A 13,680-nucleotide genomic window follows, 5' to 3' on the forward strand; every position below is an offset into this window, starting at 1 on the left:
TCTCTCTCTCTCTCTCTCTCTCTCTCTCTCTCTCTCTCTCTCTCTCTTCCCTGCCTTTCCTGTCTTCTCTTAGACCTGCTCCTAGATGACATTGTCCTCACCCACTCGTTGTTCCTGCCCACGGAGCAGTTCCTGCATCAGCTGCACCAGCAATATCCTTCCCATATAATGCTGGGAAAGTCCTTCTAAGAATGCTGTCTTTGAGGGAGGTGGGTGGGAGAAGTATGTTTTTCTGTCACATTTAATTACTAGAGAAATTCACTCCATCTCACCCATTCATATTCCATATTCCTTCTGCATAGAGCACAGTTAATTTTGTCATTCTGCACACACATCCTGTGCCAGTGCATAATTTGTTTCTGGATAGACGAATTTTACCTCTTGAGAATACCAGGATTAATGCTTATTCTTTCACAGCAAGATTCTAGCCCTTGTGTGTCATTAGCACTACCTGCAATCTCTGAAGTCAAAGGTGGCAAGGCAGCCAGCACGTTTCAGTGCCTTTGAGTCCCACGTAGGCTCCAAGAAGCTGATTATGCTAAATGAGTAAACAGAAGGAAAGTGAGTATTAGAGTGCAATCCTAAGCACATTTAGACAGAAAAGTCCTACAAATCTTTGTATTTTACAGATACCCTGTGTGCTAGGGAATGCTTGGAGTTGCAGGACTTTGTTCATGTCAAAATGGGAATACGACTGCATCCTAATACTCCCTGTGGCTTATACCTGATTTATTTTCAGTACCTTCTAGCCCTTGATTCCAGTCAATATCCCATCCAGCACACCTTTTACCTGTCTTTCTACATTATTAGCATATTTCATATTTGGATGTCCAGCTTCCAGAAAGAGAATAGGATTCATTAGCAAGAGAAAGAGCCAAGTCCTCAGTCAAAATTGGAGAGCTCCTTGTAGGATATTCCATTACTTAGTGGTAGAACCTCTTCTAGGCATGGATGAGATGTCAGGTTCAGTCAAAAAGATCTTGAGTAGCCTCGACTTTGGAAAGTTTCTAGGCAGAATGGGCATTACTTGTGCTTGATGGACCAATAGTTTAACCTGGTATATAGCAACTCATTGCTAATTTGTAAATTCAGTGGGGAAAGCGGTAGAATTTTTCCTTATCTAAACATGCATAGAATTGCATTCTGATACTCATGGCTCATACAGGAAGGATTCACTCTTTTTAATCTCCAAATGAAGGTATGTTCTTGGCTGTTGCTGCAACACACCTTTCCCTAGTCAAAGGATTGTTAAAAAGGGGGATTCCCACAACCCTATATTCTTTTGCACATGTGGTTTGCCACTACAGATCCTTCCCAATGATAAATCCTGGATGCCACTACAAATTCTCTGTGCCAAGCCAAGACTGCTTCATGTATATGGAATAGTAAAAGAATTAACAGAGTGGAATATCTGTCCTCTGCTTGATTTGGCTTCCTCTGTGGTAGACTGCCAGCTACTATTACATAAACGTCACCTCCCGAATTTTGGATAGTATGTTCCTTTTCATATCAAGTTAGCTGAGGAAGAAGCATTGTGCTGCCACGAGTGTATCACACTTGTGCATGTCTGTCCACATCCTCAAAACCAATTCGTGCTTAAATGGGGCAGGCTAACTAGTTATTATTATTAGCTATTAATTAATACATCCCTGTATTCTTCGAACAATGGTTACATATGCTTTTCCAGCCGGCCCATGTCTGGAGATCCCCATACATGGAGATGTGATCTTCCTTTTGTTCTTTATCGATACATGAGACAAACATGATTGCCACATGGTGTGCGTCATCTTGGAAGCTTATTGAGGGACCAAGGATGGACGATCCAAGCAACCTGAGCAAGATGTAATGAAAGCAAGATGTGTGTGGGACCACTCAAGACTTTTCTGGCCACCTCTTGATGTACAGTGTGTAGTTGAAATTAATATTGGTTTCCTCACTCTCTGTGCACTTTTATTGTCTGTTTCTGGAGAGGAGCAGAAAAAATGTTAACACAATAATGCCATGTGAAATGCTTTTCCAATTATACATGACTGGGGAGATGCATGCTGAAGATTTCGGCCTGGTCTTCTTTCCTAGGGAATTTACAGTGCACTGTTCATCTAGAGTCAGAACTAAGTTCTACTTCGTTCAGTGGAGCTTACTCCCTAGTAAGTATGTTAAGGATTGCAGCTGATGCATGTTTAGATTGAAAAAACCTCTACAATTCACAGTGTTCCCCAACCATCATTTGTTTTACTTTGACAAAGATAATGTGCCTCTCAAAAATCAAGATTTGTTAATTTCAGCCAGCAGTAAGCAGTAAGACTCCACTTCCCTGTTAACAGCCAGCATTGCCACAAACCTAAGTATTGATTGATTGATTGATTGACTGACTGATGGAAGGACATGCATATGGACATGAATTGTTACCTCCCTTGGATCTGTGAGATCCCAGAGAAGACAACATTGGAAACACACTTACTAAGAAGTCAGCATATTTTTACAGGTAGATTGCACAGGTTATCTTGTGTACTCATATATGAGGTTAGAGCTGCCTGTGTGTGTGGCTTTTTTTACTCTATATCTGCTTCTAAAAAAATCTAGATATGTTCTTTCCTCCTTGTGGAGAGAACTGGACATAAGTAAGCAGCACTTGCTTTGTTGTGATTTGCCCTTGACCGCCTTGTGTGCACCTTCATGACCGCATCGACAATCCCATCACCGCCATGTTGGAAGGAAGGAGAGGCCATGCACCGGAAGCGAGCAGTCTTGGTTATTTTGCTGCACTTCCTTGAAACCTACAAGGGGATACTGCAGGAGGAAGAGAAAGCAGGCAAAGTCATCAAGGTATGCCATGACCATCGCTATCCCACTTTCACAAGACCGAGAAATACACTTGTTACTAAGAAATGCATACTGTCAGGTTGTACAATATTATTCCAGCTACAGTTTTGCTAGAAATGTCTAAGGTGGCAAGTCTCGGGACCAGAAAAGGTAGAAGTGGGTGTGAGCGGAAGGGGATGCGGTGCTCCAGCATCAGGGCATGATGGCCCAGGCTACCATCTCTTTTCTCCTAGGATCTGTATCTGCTGATCATGAAGGACTCATCCCTATACCACAAACTGGAAGATGAAATTTTGAAGCTACACCAGCTTGTGGAGACAGTTGAGCTCAAGTAAGTAGAAAGTGTGAAATAGGATGGTAGCATTTCAGCTGCCTCAGCAAACTTTCTAATGCTGCCTTAGATAGGTCTGTTATGCTGAAGATACACTGATGGCACCCACATGGTAACCTGTGCAACATCTAATTTCTTTGTCCAAAGAAATCAGGTAAAACATTGACTTTTCTAACTAGGAATCAATAGGTCCAGTGGACAAATTGTTTTGTTTGGCATGGCAGATATGGATTAAAATTCCAGTTTAGCCATGAACTCAGGCTAATAGTAGATAATGATATAGAGGTACATGATTCTCCCCCTTCCTCTATCCATTAAAAAAGCAAACAAAAACATCCTTAGGCGCCTGTGAATTTGAGTGGGTGAAAGTCTGCTTATTCACTCTGCCTCTAGGGTATTTTCCCATTCAAAATGCACCTCCAGCTACTCTTCTCCCCAGCCTATATTTATCTTTTTCCCTGTGAGTACAGCAGTAGCTTAAGGGTGTGTGTAATTTTGAGGGAAAAGGTGGCCACTGTGGAAAACATTAATCAGCCCCTCTATCCTCTCCCACCTTCTCAGCATTTCTTTGCTTAAACCTGTAGTCTCCCAAATATGCATTTTCTTAACAAAAAAGATCTTGAGCACTACATGGTGCTCAAGATAGCTAAGTATAATATAGAAATGCAATAAAATAACTTAAACCAGCAATAAAATGCAAAGTAAAAAACAAAGATAGGTAAAAACATCGATAGCATCAGCTTTTAAATTTTTATTGTAACATTTCAATAAGCAGAATAATAAAGAGAAAAGTGAAAAATGTAGCTACATGAATTTGAATATACTGATTTCAGTATATGCATATGAAGTGTGTGTGTGTGGGGGGGGGGAGAGAGAGAGAGAGAACATCTTTCTAAGAATTTTACATAAGCTCCAAGAAAATCAGACCAAACATCCATATAAGTATACAAATAGGTCATTAATCCATTACATTATAAAAGATTGGTGTTTATTCTTCCATTGTTGTAATAACAGACTTTTAGCTGTCAAGGAAGCAACCGTGAGAACTGGACACAGAACCACTGATTGGTTCAAAATTGAGCAAGGAGTTTGGCAAGGCTGTATACTGTCGCCCTGCCTATTTAACTTATATGCAGAGCACATCATGAGAAAGGCGGAGCTAGATGAATCACCAGTTGGAATTAAGATTGCCTGGAGAAATATCAACAACCTCAGATATGCAGATGATACCACTCTCATGGCAGAAAGTGAAGAGGAACTAAAGAGCCTCTTGATGTGGGTGAAGGAGGAGAGCGCAAAAGTTGGCTTGAAACTCAATGTTAAGAAAACTAAGATCATGGCATCCGGTCCTCTCATTTACTGGCAAATAGATGGGGAAGAAATGGAGGTAGTGACAGATTTTATTTTCCTGGGCTCCAAGATCACCGCAGACGGGGACCACAGCCAAGAAATTAAAAGACGCTCCTGGGGAGGAAAGCTATGGCAAATCTAGACAGCATACTAAAAAGCAGAGACATCACCCTGCCAACAAAAGTGTGTATAGTCAAGGCTATGGTTTTCCCAGTTGCAATGTATGGCTGTGAAAGCTGGACCATAAGGAAGGCTGAGCGCCAAAGGATTGAGGCCTTTGAATTGTGGTGCTGGCGGAGACTCCTGTGAGTCCCTTGGACTGCAAGGCGCTCAAACTGGTCAGTGCTAGAGGAGATCAACCCTGACTGCTCTTTAGAAGGCCAGATAGTGAAGATGAAACTCAAATACTTTGGCCACCTAATGAGAAGGAAAGACTCCCTGGAGAAGAGCCTAATGCTGGAAACAATAGATGGCTGAAGAAGAAGGGGATGGCAGAGAATGAGGAGGCTAGATGGAGTCACTGAAGCAGTTGGCATGAGCTTAAGTGGACTCTGGGGGATGGTGGAGGACAGGAAGGCCTGGAGGAATGTTGTCCATGGGGTTGCGATGGGTCAGACACGACTTCGCGACTAACAGCAACAACAAGCTGTCAAAAGGGCACGAAGGAGGCATTTGTACTCACTGTGAGTTAATTTCTAGAAAGCAGGGGAGATAATTTGAGAAAACATGTGCATCAGCAAATATTAAAGAGTGTCTCCATAAAAAGTTCATTTGCATAATAAATTCCTCTCAGAAATGGTTACAACTGGTCATTGCCAAAACATGATAATCTGAGATCCACAGATGCTTCAGGTAAAGACATTAAAATGACCATCCATTGGGTAAAATGGGACAATTCCATTGCTGCTTAAGATCCCATGTTTCATATTCAAAAATAATATGTATTTATAAATTGTCAGTATAAATAATTCCAATAGTGACTCTGCAGCTTTGAAAATGGCAGGACCAAACCTAGATTCTGACAAATGTTGCAACTGCAAATACTGCCATTTATCCATAGCAGACAAATGCTATTCAGCCTGCCAAGCAAAGAATGTAAAAAACTCATTATTGGAACTACTAATTGATCCAAGGTAAAAATCAACTTATTCTTCCAAGTCTGTCACAAAAGCATTTTTGTACCAATTATAGCTAGTTTCTCCACAATGAGAAAATGGATCTGAATGTAATGCCACATATCCCTAATAGCTGTAACCATGGGAGGAAACCTGTTTTCATGTGCCGAGAACACAATGCCATCTATTTAGAGAGAGAATCCAGGCAGGAAAATTACAAAACTGGCCTAGGTAGAAAATCTAATCTAAGTGGCAAGGACCAAAATTGAGTAAAAGTCAACAAATGGGCCCAATGGTATAAAGCAACGCCTTAGAATGACAGATCTACTTTGTTTAGTTGGAAGTTGCATCTTTTCCAGAAATATTCATGCTGGGGAGGAACAGCTCTCCCCAACATTTATGAAAGAAGAGCATTGGTTTTTTGAAAATGATTGCCAGGTGTAGCTGTATCCATGTGGCTGGGCTTCACGCGGTAAGGCTTGGATGAGGCTCACCTTTAAAGTGGAAATAGTCATGGTATTTAACCCATCCTGTACATCACCATGGGAAATCTTGTGACTACCCAGTACAGTAGGCCAGTACTGGCCCCATATTAGATAAGGAGAGTGGAATTGAGAAATCGTGGCTCACATGCAGCCACACAGCAAGCTTGATGCAAAGCAGAAGTTTGAACTAGGGTCTTCCAGTCATGCTCTTTGCTGTGCTACGTGCTTCTGAACAGTGGAATTCACCAGAAAGCTAAGTGTGGGGTTGCTACTTTGCTATTTAAACATTCTGACTTTAACACAGCAGGATTAGTTACTGTTATCGGCTGTCCTGATCATCTTTTCTCTCATGAAGAGGTGAAAAATAAATAAATGTATCAGTGCTGAATCCTCTCCTCTCCTGTTTTCTATCTATCCTTTTCTTTTCTTGGCTGAGGCCTGTCCCTTTATTTCCCTGACTGCTAAAGGGACAACAGTGGGAGCCGGTGTGGTGGGTAAGAGCCTGGGACTGGGACTCAGGTGGTCTGGGTTGAGGTTCCTGCTCGCCACAGAGCCAGCTGGGTGGCTTGGGGCCAGTCACAGGCTCTCAGCCCAACCAACCTCACAGGGTTGTTGCTGTGGGGATAAAATTGAGAGCAGGAGGAGGAGATGGTTGTAAGCCACTGAGTTCGTAAGAAATAAGCCAGATAAAAATCAAATAAGCCATTGAGTTCATAAGAAATAAGTCCGATAGAAATCAAATAAGCCACTGAGTTCAGGAGAAATAAGCCAGATAGAAAGCAAATAAGCCACTGAGTTCAGGAGAAATAAGCCAGATAGAAATCAAATCAATAAATAAATCAACAAATAAATAATAAGGTTGTGCCTGAACAGACAAGCAGGGGGTGGGGGGGATGTGCAGTGAGTCTCCACAAGAAACAAGGCAAGTGGAACGAAGAGGACACCCTCTTTCTTCACACTGGTGGAAAAGGATGGCTGAATGTCCAAAATGTCGTATCTCTCATAATAAGTTTCTGTGACCTGCTGACATGACCATCTTCCCTGTTCAAAACTGCCTTTGAATCTTCAGTGCTGCATAAAAACTGAATGAAGAGATATTTACTCATTCTCAGAACAACTTTAATTTCTTGCTCCTCTGAAGAGGTTTCACATTATGGCTAGCGTTGCTTGTCTCTCTCCTGCCTTCTCAATCTTGCCTTCTGGCTGCAGGGTGACTGAAGAAAGCCATCCACCCAGCAAACAAGTCAAACCCCTGTTCAGGCATTTTCGGCGCATAGATTCATGTCTCCAGACGCGGGTTGCTTTCCGTGGGTCAGATGAAAGTGAGTATCGGGAATGACTTGGTGATGGTATTCTGTTTGAATTGTCTTGAAAAATTGAATAAGTGAAAGGGTTTTAAAAATCTAATTCCACCCACAAATGCTTATCTTTAAACTGATAAAAACATGTGAATGTATGGAGCCTCCTTATGTTATATAACCCACATTTTTTAACCATGGCTCTCCAGTCCTTCAGTCACGGGTCTTCCCCAGCCCTCACTGAAGATTCAAGAGAGTGGATTTGGTGCCCCATTGTATGGAATGCATGATCCCTTCAGCCACACTCCTACACAAGGGATAATGGGAGCTGGACTCCACGGAAGTGAATGAGTTTAATTATTAAGAACTTACAAAAGTATTGAGGGTTCTCAAAGAGTAAAATGGGTAATGTACAAACTTTTCCAGATTTTGTAATTATTGAGTGATGTGAATTTATTATATCTGAGCTCTGCACATGCTCAGAGATACTAAAAACTATGGCTAATCTTTAGAGATCTCAACTTCATCTCTGGACCTAACTGCATATATGCAAGCGTGTTTGGCAAGCTGATGCTTTGCATTACTACCTTGAAATTCAGCCATACACACTTTAAGATCTGTGTCCTTGGAACCAAATTCCCAAAGAGAGATGTTAATTTGTTCAAACATCAGGTTGATTCAGGCTAGATATCGGGAAATGTCCTAACTGTCAGAGCAGTATGACAGTGGAACCAGTTGCCTAGGGAGGTGGTGGGCTCTCCCACACTAGGGGCATTTAAGATGAAACTGGATAATTACCTGAGTAGGTTGGTGTAACTTGGTATCCTACACTAGCAGGGGGTTGAGCCAGATGGCCTTCTTGGCCCCTTCCAACTCTGCTTTCTATGATTCTATGATTTCATTTGAGCTTCAGGACCAAAATAATTCATTATTAGTCAACTATTTAATCAAGACTGATATCGACCTAGCTGCAAGGATTTGGAGCAGATAACTGCATGGCTGTCAAAAGCCGATTTGAATACAAAGATCTTATACTGTGTTCATAATACGTGCAGGTTGGCAAGTGCCCAGGTAAACAGAATTTCAAAGCTGAAGGGCAGCCACTGAGAATGCTTCTTTGTGTGCTTTTGTAGACTTGATTCAATGAATGGCACATTCCTCATTCTTCTTCTGAGGACGTTGGGCTGGAGATGGTTGCTTAGAAATGCTGCTTCTAAGTTGTTCATAAGTTACCCCTAACAATCAGGTTTGGTCTTGGACGGCATTAATGAGACCCTGCACTGGTATTCTGTACTCTCAACAACCCATGGGCTGCAGTTTTTGTACCTGCTGAAGCCTCTAAACTATCTTCAAGGGCAGCTGTACTTAAAGCACCTCATGGTGGTCTAGCCTCAGAGTTCCAGTGATGCCTTCCCACCACATCGAGCTGATAGAAAGTTCCCGTGTCCACTGCCACAGTCACCATCTCCAGGCAGAGTGATGAGTCTAGGAAGGCTGTGGGGAGGAGTGGCCGGAGGGGACTGCATTCCATCAGTGTTGGGAACCTTCATCCCCTCCCTGTTCCAGGATCATTAGGGCTCTGGTCTTTTCTGAATCTTGTTGGCTCACCTGCATCCAGTCCCCAACCATAGCCAAAGACTGGGAAACATGAGTAGCAGTAAAACCATAATTGCTGGTCCCTGCTAGCCACAATTCTAGCCTTTGGACTCTGTCTTTTTCCAGTCTTCTGCCGTGTCTACATGCCCGACCACTCCTATGTCACCATCCGCAGCCGCCTTTCGGCTTCTGTGCAGGACATCCTCACCTCAGTGACTGAGAAGCTCCAGTATTCTGATGAACAGCCCACACGAGAGGAGGCACTCATCCTGGTGGCAGTAGCATCATCAGGCGGTAACCATCCTTTGGGAGCTGTGCTGGGGTCAGAGGAACAGTGGCAGCTGTCTGCAAAACCAGAGGGGGAAAGTGCCACTGTTTTCTCCCAGGATATTGACGGTGAAGCCAGCAGGGCTGGAGTGGGAGCAGAGGCAATCTTTGTTGCTCCATCATCTCTGTTTACTGCTTTTCACTAGTTGAGCTTTCAGTCTATCTAGGAAGGATGTTTCCAAAGGGGAGAGAAGGTGGCTGAAGAAGGCGCTGGATTTCTTCAGCTTGGCCTCTCTGGTCTTCCCTTGCCATTCACCTTTTCTTCTCAGAGGTTGCTTTTCCTCCCTTGCAGAAGCAGCTGGTTTGGTTCTCTCCAGACTAGGGGGCAGGGAGGGGGTCATTCTCCAACTATACTTTCTAAGGTCAGAGCATAGTCTCTGACCGTGGAAGGGATTGTACAAGCTATCCAATTGCCCCTGGGACACTCGGTCAGGAACCACAGAATTGCTCTCTAAATATTATTAAAAGGAGAGAGAAAAGAGCAGCTAGTTAGTAGCAGTGTGATCATTTAGTGTAAACATGGTGCTTGGATTGCCACCTTTTTCATTGAACATTTGCCTTTAGCAGCAGCCTGGCACACCGCCAAATAGCAAGTAGTGTTTTTGCTGGGTTTGAGATGAAACAACAACAACTAGAAACTTGGACGAAAACTTCACCTGCTAAATTCTCATGTGGCAGGTAGCTGTCAAAAATACAGAAGTGAGGCTAGTGGAAAAAGGGGTAATTCTGCCTAGTTCTGGCAAGGCTTTGCTAGGCTCAGTCATAAAAGGTCTGGATAAATGAATTCAGCAGGTAATGAAAGCTATGTAGAAGGTGGAGTAATCACAATATTGAATTACAGGAGCTTTCAGTAATGGAAGTTTAAATAACAAGGGGTTTCTGTGGCTTATTGTTCTGGTATCTACATTGTGGGATGGCGGGCTGGAGAGAGAAGGATTGCTGATTATAAGAATGGAAAGGCTGAAAAGTTAAACTCCAAAACTATCATAGCTCCAAAAGATCAACTCTAATTCTTCAGGATGTTTTGATAACATGATTTCTGGAATTTGTTCCCATGCAATCTAGCTTACCTTGTGCTGTGATCAGGTATACAGTAACTTCAGATGTCTCAAACAAGTGAATCAAGCTACATGCTGCAGCAGGAAGAGTGTGTGTGCTGGAGGGAAAAAATCCACCCAGCTCAGTCTGAACAGGAACCAAAATGCATCTGTCAACTTCCTTCAGTGAAAAAGTCATAAGATTGTGATGAGAAAAGCCCTGTGTCATCCCAGTTCAGTCAGTAACTTGTTCCTTTCGTCCTTAATCCCAGAAAAATCTGTGCTACAGCCCAATGAAGAGTGTGTTTTCACTACTCTGGGGATAAATAGCCACCTCTTTGCCTGCACTAAGGATACTTTTCCTTCTCTGGTGAGTATATACCTTTGCTTGTTGTCTTCTCTGCTGCTCTTGGGATGGCAGTGAGAAGGCCTGGCCTGGCCTTTTGTAATGCAGATGCAACAATCAGTTTTTTGGTATAATCCACAATGTTTCTTGCTGCAGTTATGTTTGCCCCAGTGATCAAAGTGTTGAAATTAAAAAAAGAGTTCTTTTTTCCCTGAGCTCTATAAATATTTATTTATCTATTTTTCGATTTATATCCTGCCTTTTTCCTACAAAGGGCTCAAGGCAGCTTACATCTCCTCCTCCATCTTATCCACACAACAACAACCCTGTGAGGTAGGCTGGACTGAGAGTCTGTGACTGGCCCAAAGTCACCCAGTTGGCTCCATGACTGAGCAGGGACTAGAACCCAGATCGTCTGAGTCCCAGTCCCATGCTCTTAACCACTATACCACAAAGTTGAAATATTTCCAACTTTGCTTCTTGGTTCTCACAAACACTGCTTCCATCTCTCCCAAATATGACCTTCTCTCCAGGTCCCTCTTCCAGATGAAATCCAGGTTTCCCCAGGTGATACAGAGATCCACCGGGTTGAAGCTGAGGATGTGGCCAATCACCTCACAGCCTTCCATTGGGAATTGTTTCGCTGTGTCCATGAGGTGAGGAAGTCTAATGCACCCAGTAGCTGGTGAGGAGTTCGACTAGCAACCTGATGTGGACATCTGAATCCCTTGTGGTTTAGCAAAGTATTGCAAAAGGTTCAGGAAGGATGTGAGTGGCCTTCAGGAGTGGTTGGTGGCTAGCCCAGATTATTATTATTGTTAATTTCTATACTGCCCCACAGCCAAAGTTCAGACAGGTGCCACTCTCTGAGCCCTGATTCAAAAAGAACCTAATAGATGGAATGTTAAACATTAGGTTAAGACCCTGAGTTGAACTCCTGCCCAGCCACAGTCAATCAAGAAAGACATGTGGTGTACATCATCTCAGGGTGCTTCCTGACAGAGTTTAGCCTTTACCCTTAAAGATATGCTAACGATAATTTAAAATACATAAATAAATTTATCTTAGTGCTTCTGGTCAAAAGCCATTATGCAGCTTTCCCATCTTTTACTCTTTAATGGATTTTTTTTTCTGTTAAGAAGAAAAAGACAGAAGCAGCAGTAGGAAAACGTGGAAGAGTTGCAGAAGGAAGATGATGTCCTCAGAATGAGGAGGGTGATGGTGTGATCAAAGCCTTATCTGGAAATACCTTTAAACTGGTAGGCCGGAAAGGCAGAACTATGTATTAGTGTGGCATAGAATAACTGCCCAAAGGAGCAGCCTCATGTTGCACTTGCCATCTGTAATTCAGTTTACTTTAAATTCTTATCTCATTATGTCTTGCATTGCATCACCCATGTGTCGCATATTTGGCTGCTGCTGACAAGGAAACACTCTTTATTATTCAGTTGAATACTCTTAATTCAGCTTGATTGAAACATATGCCATGGAGTTCAGGTAAATTGAACTATATGCAATGGAGGTAGATGAGGAAGTCAGCACAGGTCTTCTGTTTTTAGCCCCTTCATTCTGATAAGTGGTAGGCCTGTGTGCAGGATTATTCTGGGCATGCTGCTTCCTGTGGGCATGCTGAGTTTAACCAAGGGCCCATTCAGACACACATGCACTGAAATAAGGACTCGGCCGTGCTTAGATATTTGAATTAGCTCTCAGAAAGGAAGAGATGCTTGGGGAAGTTCTCTACACCTTTCCATAGTTATTCACTTCAGGAGGCAGGTGGTGGCTCACGTGACTGAACAATCTTTTACATCAAAGCAAAATAAAAATAAAAATCCCTGCATATTAGAAAAGTAGCATAACAAGGAAAGGACGAGGCTTAGACCTCTTCTCTCCAGCATCTAGTTTTCTGTGTGGAAAGGACTTTTAGTATGGAAGAAAAAATGGGGGCCCCTCACTCCTCTGCAGACTGAAGTAGTACAGATTTATGGTCTTCTCCATCCTTGTTATGTATGAAAACGACTAAGGGAAGAAGAGAACTAATGGAATGGATGTTGTGGCTGCTAGAGGAAGGCATTCCTGCTTTTGCTCCAGGCCTGGGGAAGAGGGACTGATGATGAACTCTTTTGCATCTTTGTTTGTAGCTAGAGTTTGTGGACTACGTGTTCCACGGAGAACGTGGCCGGCGGGAAACAGCCAACCTGGAGTTACTGCTGCAGCGTTGTAGTGAAGTTCAGCACTGGGTGGCCACGGAGGTGCTGCTCTGTGAGTCACTGGGGAAGCGGGCCCACCTTCTCAAGAAGTTCATCAAGGTTGCAGCCGTGTGAGTGCCACACTTCTTTCCATTGTGGGTCGGGGTGCACACATAAGAAGGGTTGGCCCTTGGTTACTCCTTAATGCAGGGATGAGCAGCAGTGGTTGGTTTGGGGACCAATTTCCAGTTCTTGGACTCCTCTTCCCAGGCCTGTTGTGTCTGCTTCTCTAGCAAAGGGGAGGGCAGGGGGAATCTGGAATTTGGCATCTAAATTTGGCAGCAAACTGCAGTGGGAACACAAATGGGCCATATGTAGCTTGAAAACTAAATCTGGAATTTTTGAATGTTTGTGACATTTTTGGCCTAATTTCAACAGCAGACCTCTGCTTTCTCCCCTCCCTCCCCCCCCCCACCTGAATTTCAGCTGTGTGTGGGACATAGGAGCTGCACATTGCCCATCCCTGGCTTAAAGACACGCGCCACTCTAGCAGCAACACTTGAACTCTGTCATCTGTAGCTTCTCTTCTTTTACAGAATTTGTCCTGCAGTGTTCACTAAGCTGCACATGTTATTATGCCAGTAATGGGACGGTATATAAAAGCTTTAAATAAATAAACGTAAATAAATAAAATTATATTTTGCTAGTTTGGAGGAACTTAAGGAGCAGGACCGGGTCTTACTCAGTTGCAGATCTGGCTTTCTGAGATTTCAGTGGAAACAA

At 43.1% G+C, this 13,680-nt stretch overlaps 1 protein-coding gene across 1 annotated transcript in view; it reads left to right on the forward strand.

Moving 5' to 3' along the window:
• RAPGEFL1 (Rap guanine nucleotide exchange factor like 1) overlaps positions 1-13,680 on the forward strand; it is a 64,801-nt gene that overhangs the window by 27,774 nt on the left and 23,347 nt on the right. Inside the window, exons 2-9 of the mRNA XM_044446998.1 lie at positions 74-152; positions 2,673-2,826; positions 3,057-3,154; positions 7,314-7,426; positions 9,125-9,292; positions 10,635-10,732; positions 11,242-11,364; positions 12,850-13,028. Coding sequence (XP_044302933.1) covers positions 74-152; positions 2,673-2,826; positions 3,057-3,154; positions 7,314-7,426; positions 9,125-9,292; positions 10,635-10,732; positions 11,242-11,364; positions 12,850-13,028 — 1,012 coding nt within the window. The remainder of the gene's footprint in view (positions 1-73; positions 153-2,672; positions 2,827-3,056; positions 3,155-7,313; positions 7,427-9,124; positions 9,293-10,634; positions 10,733-11,241; positions 11,365-12,849; positions 13,029-13,680) is intronic.

Source organism: Varanus komodoensis, unplaced genomic scaffold (genome assembly GCF_004798865.1).
Source record: "Varanus komodoensis strain SLA01 unplaced genomic scaffold, ASM479886v1 scaffold50, whole genome shotgun sequence".
NCBI lineage: Eukaryota > Metazoa > Chordata > Lepidosauria > Squamata > Varanidae > Varanus > Varanus komodoensis.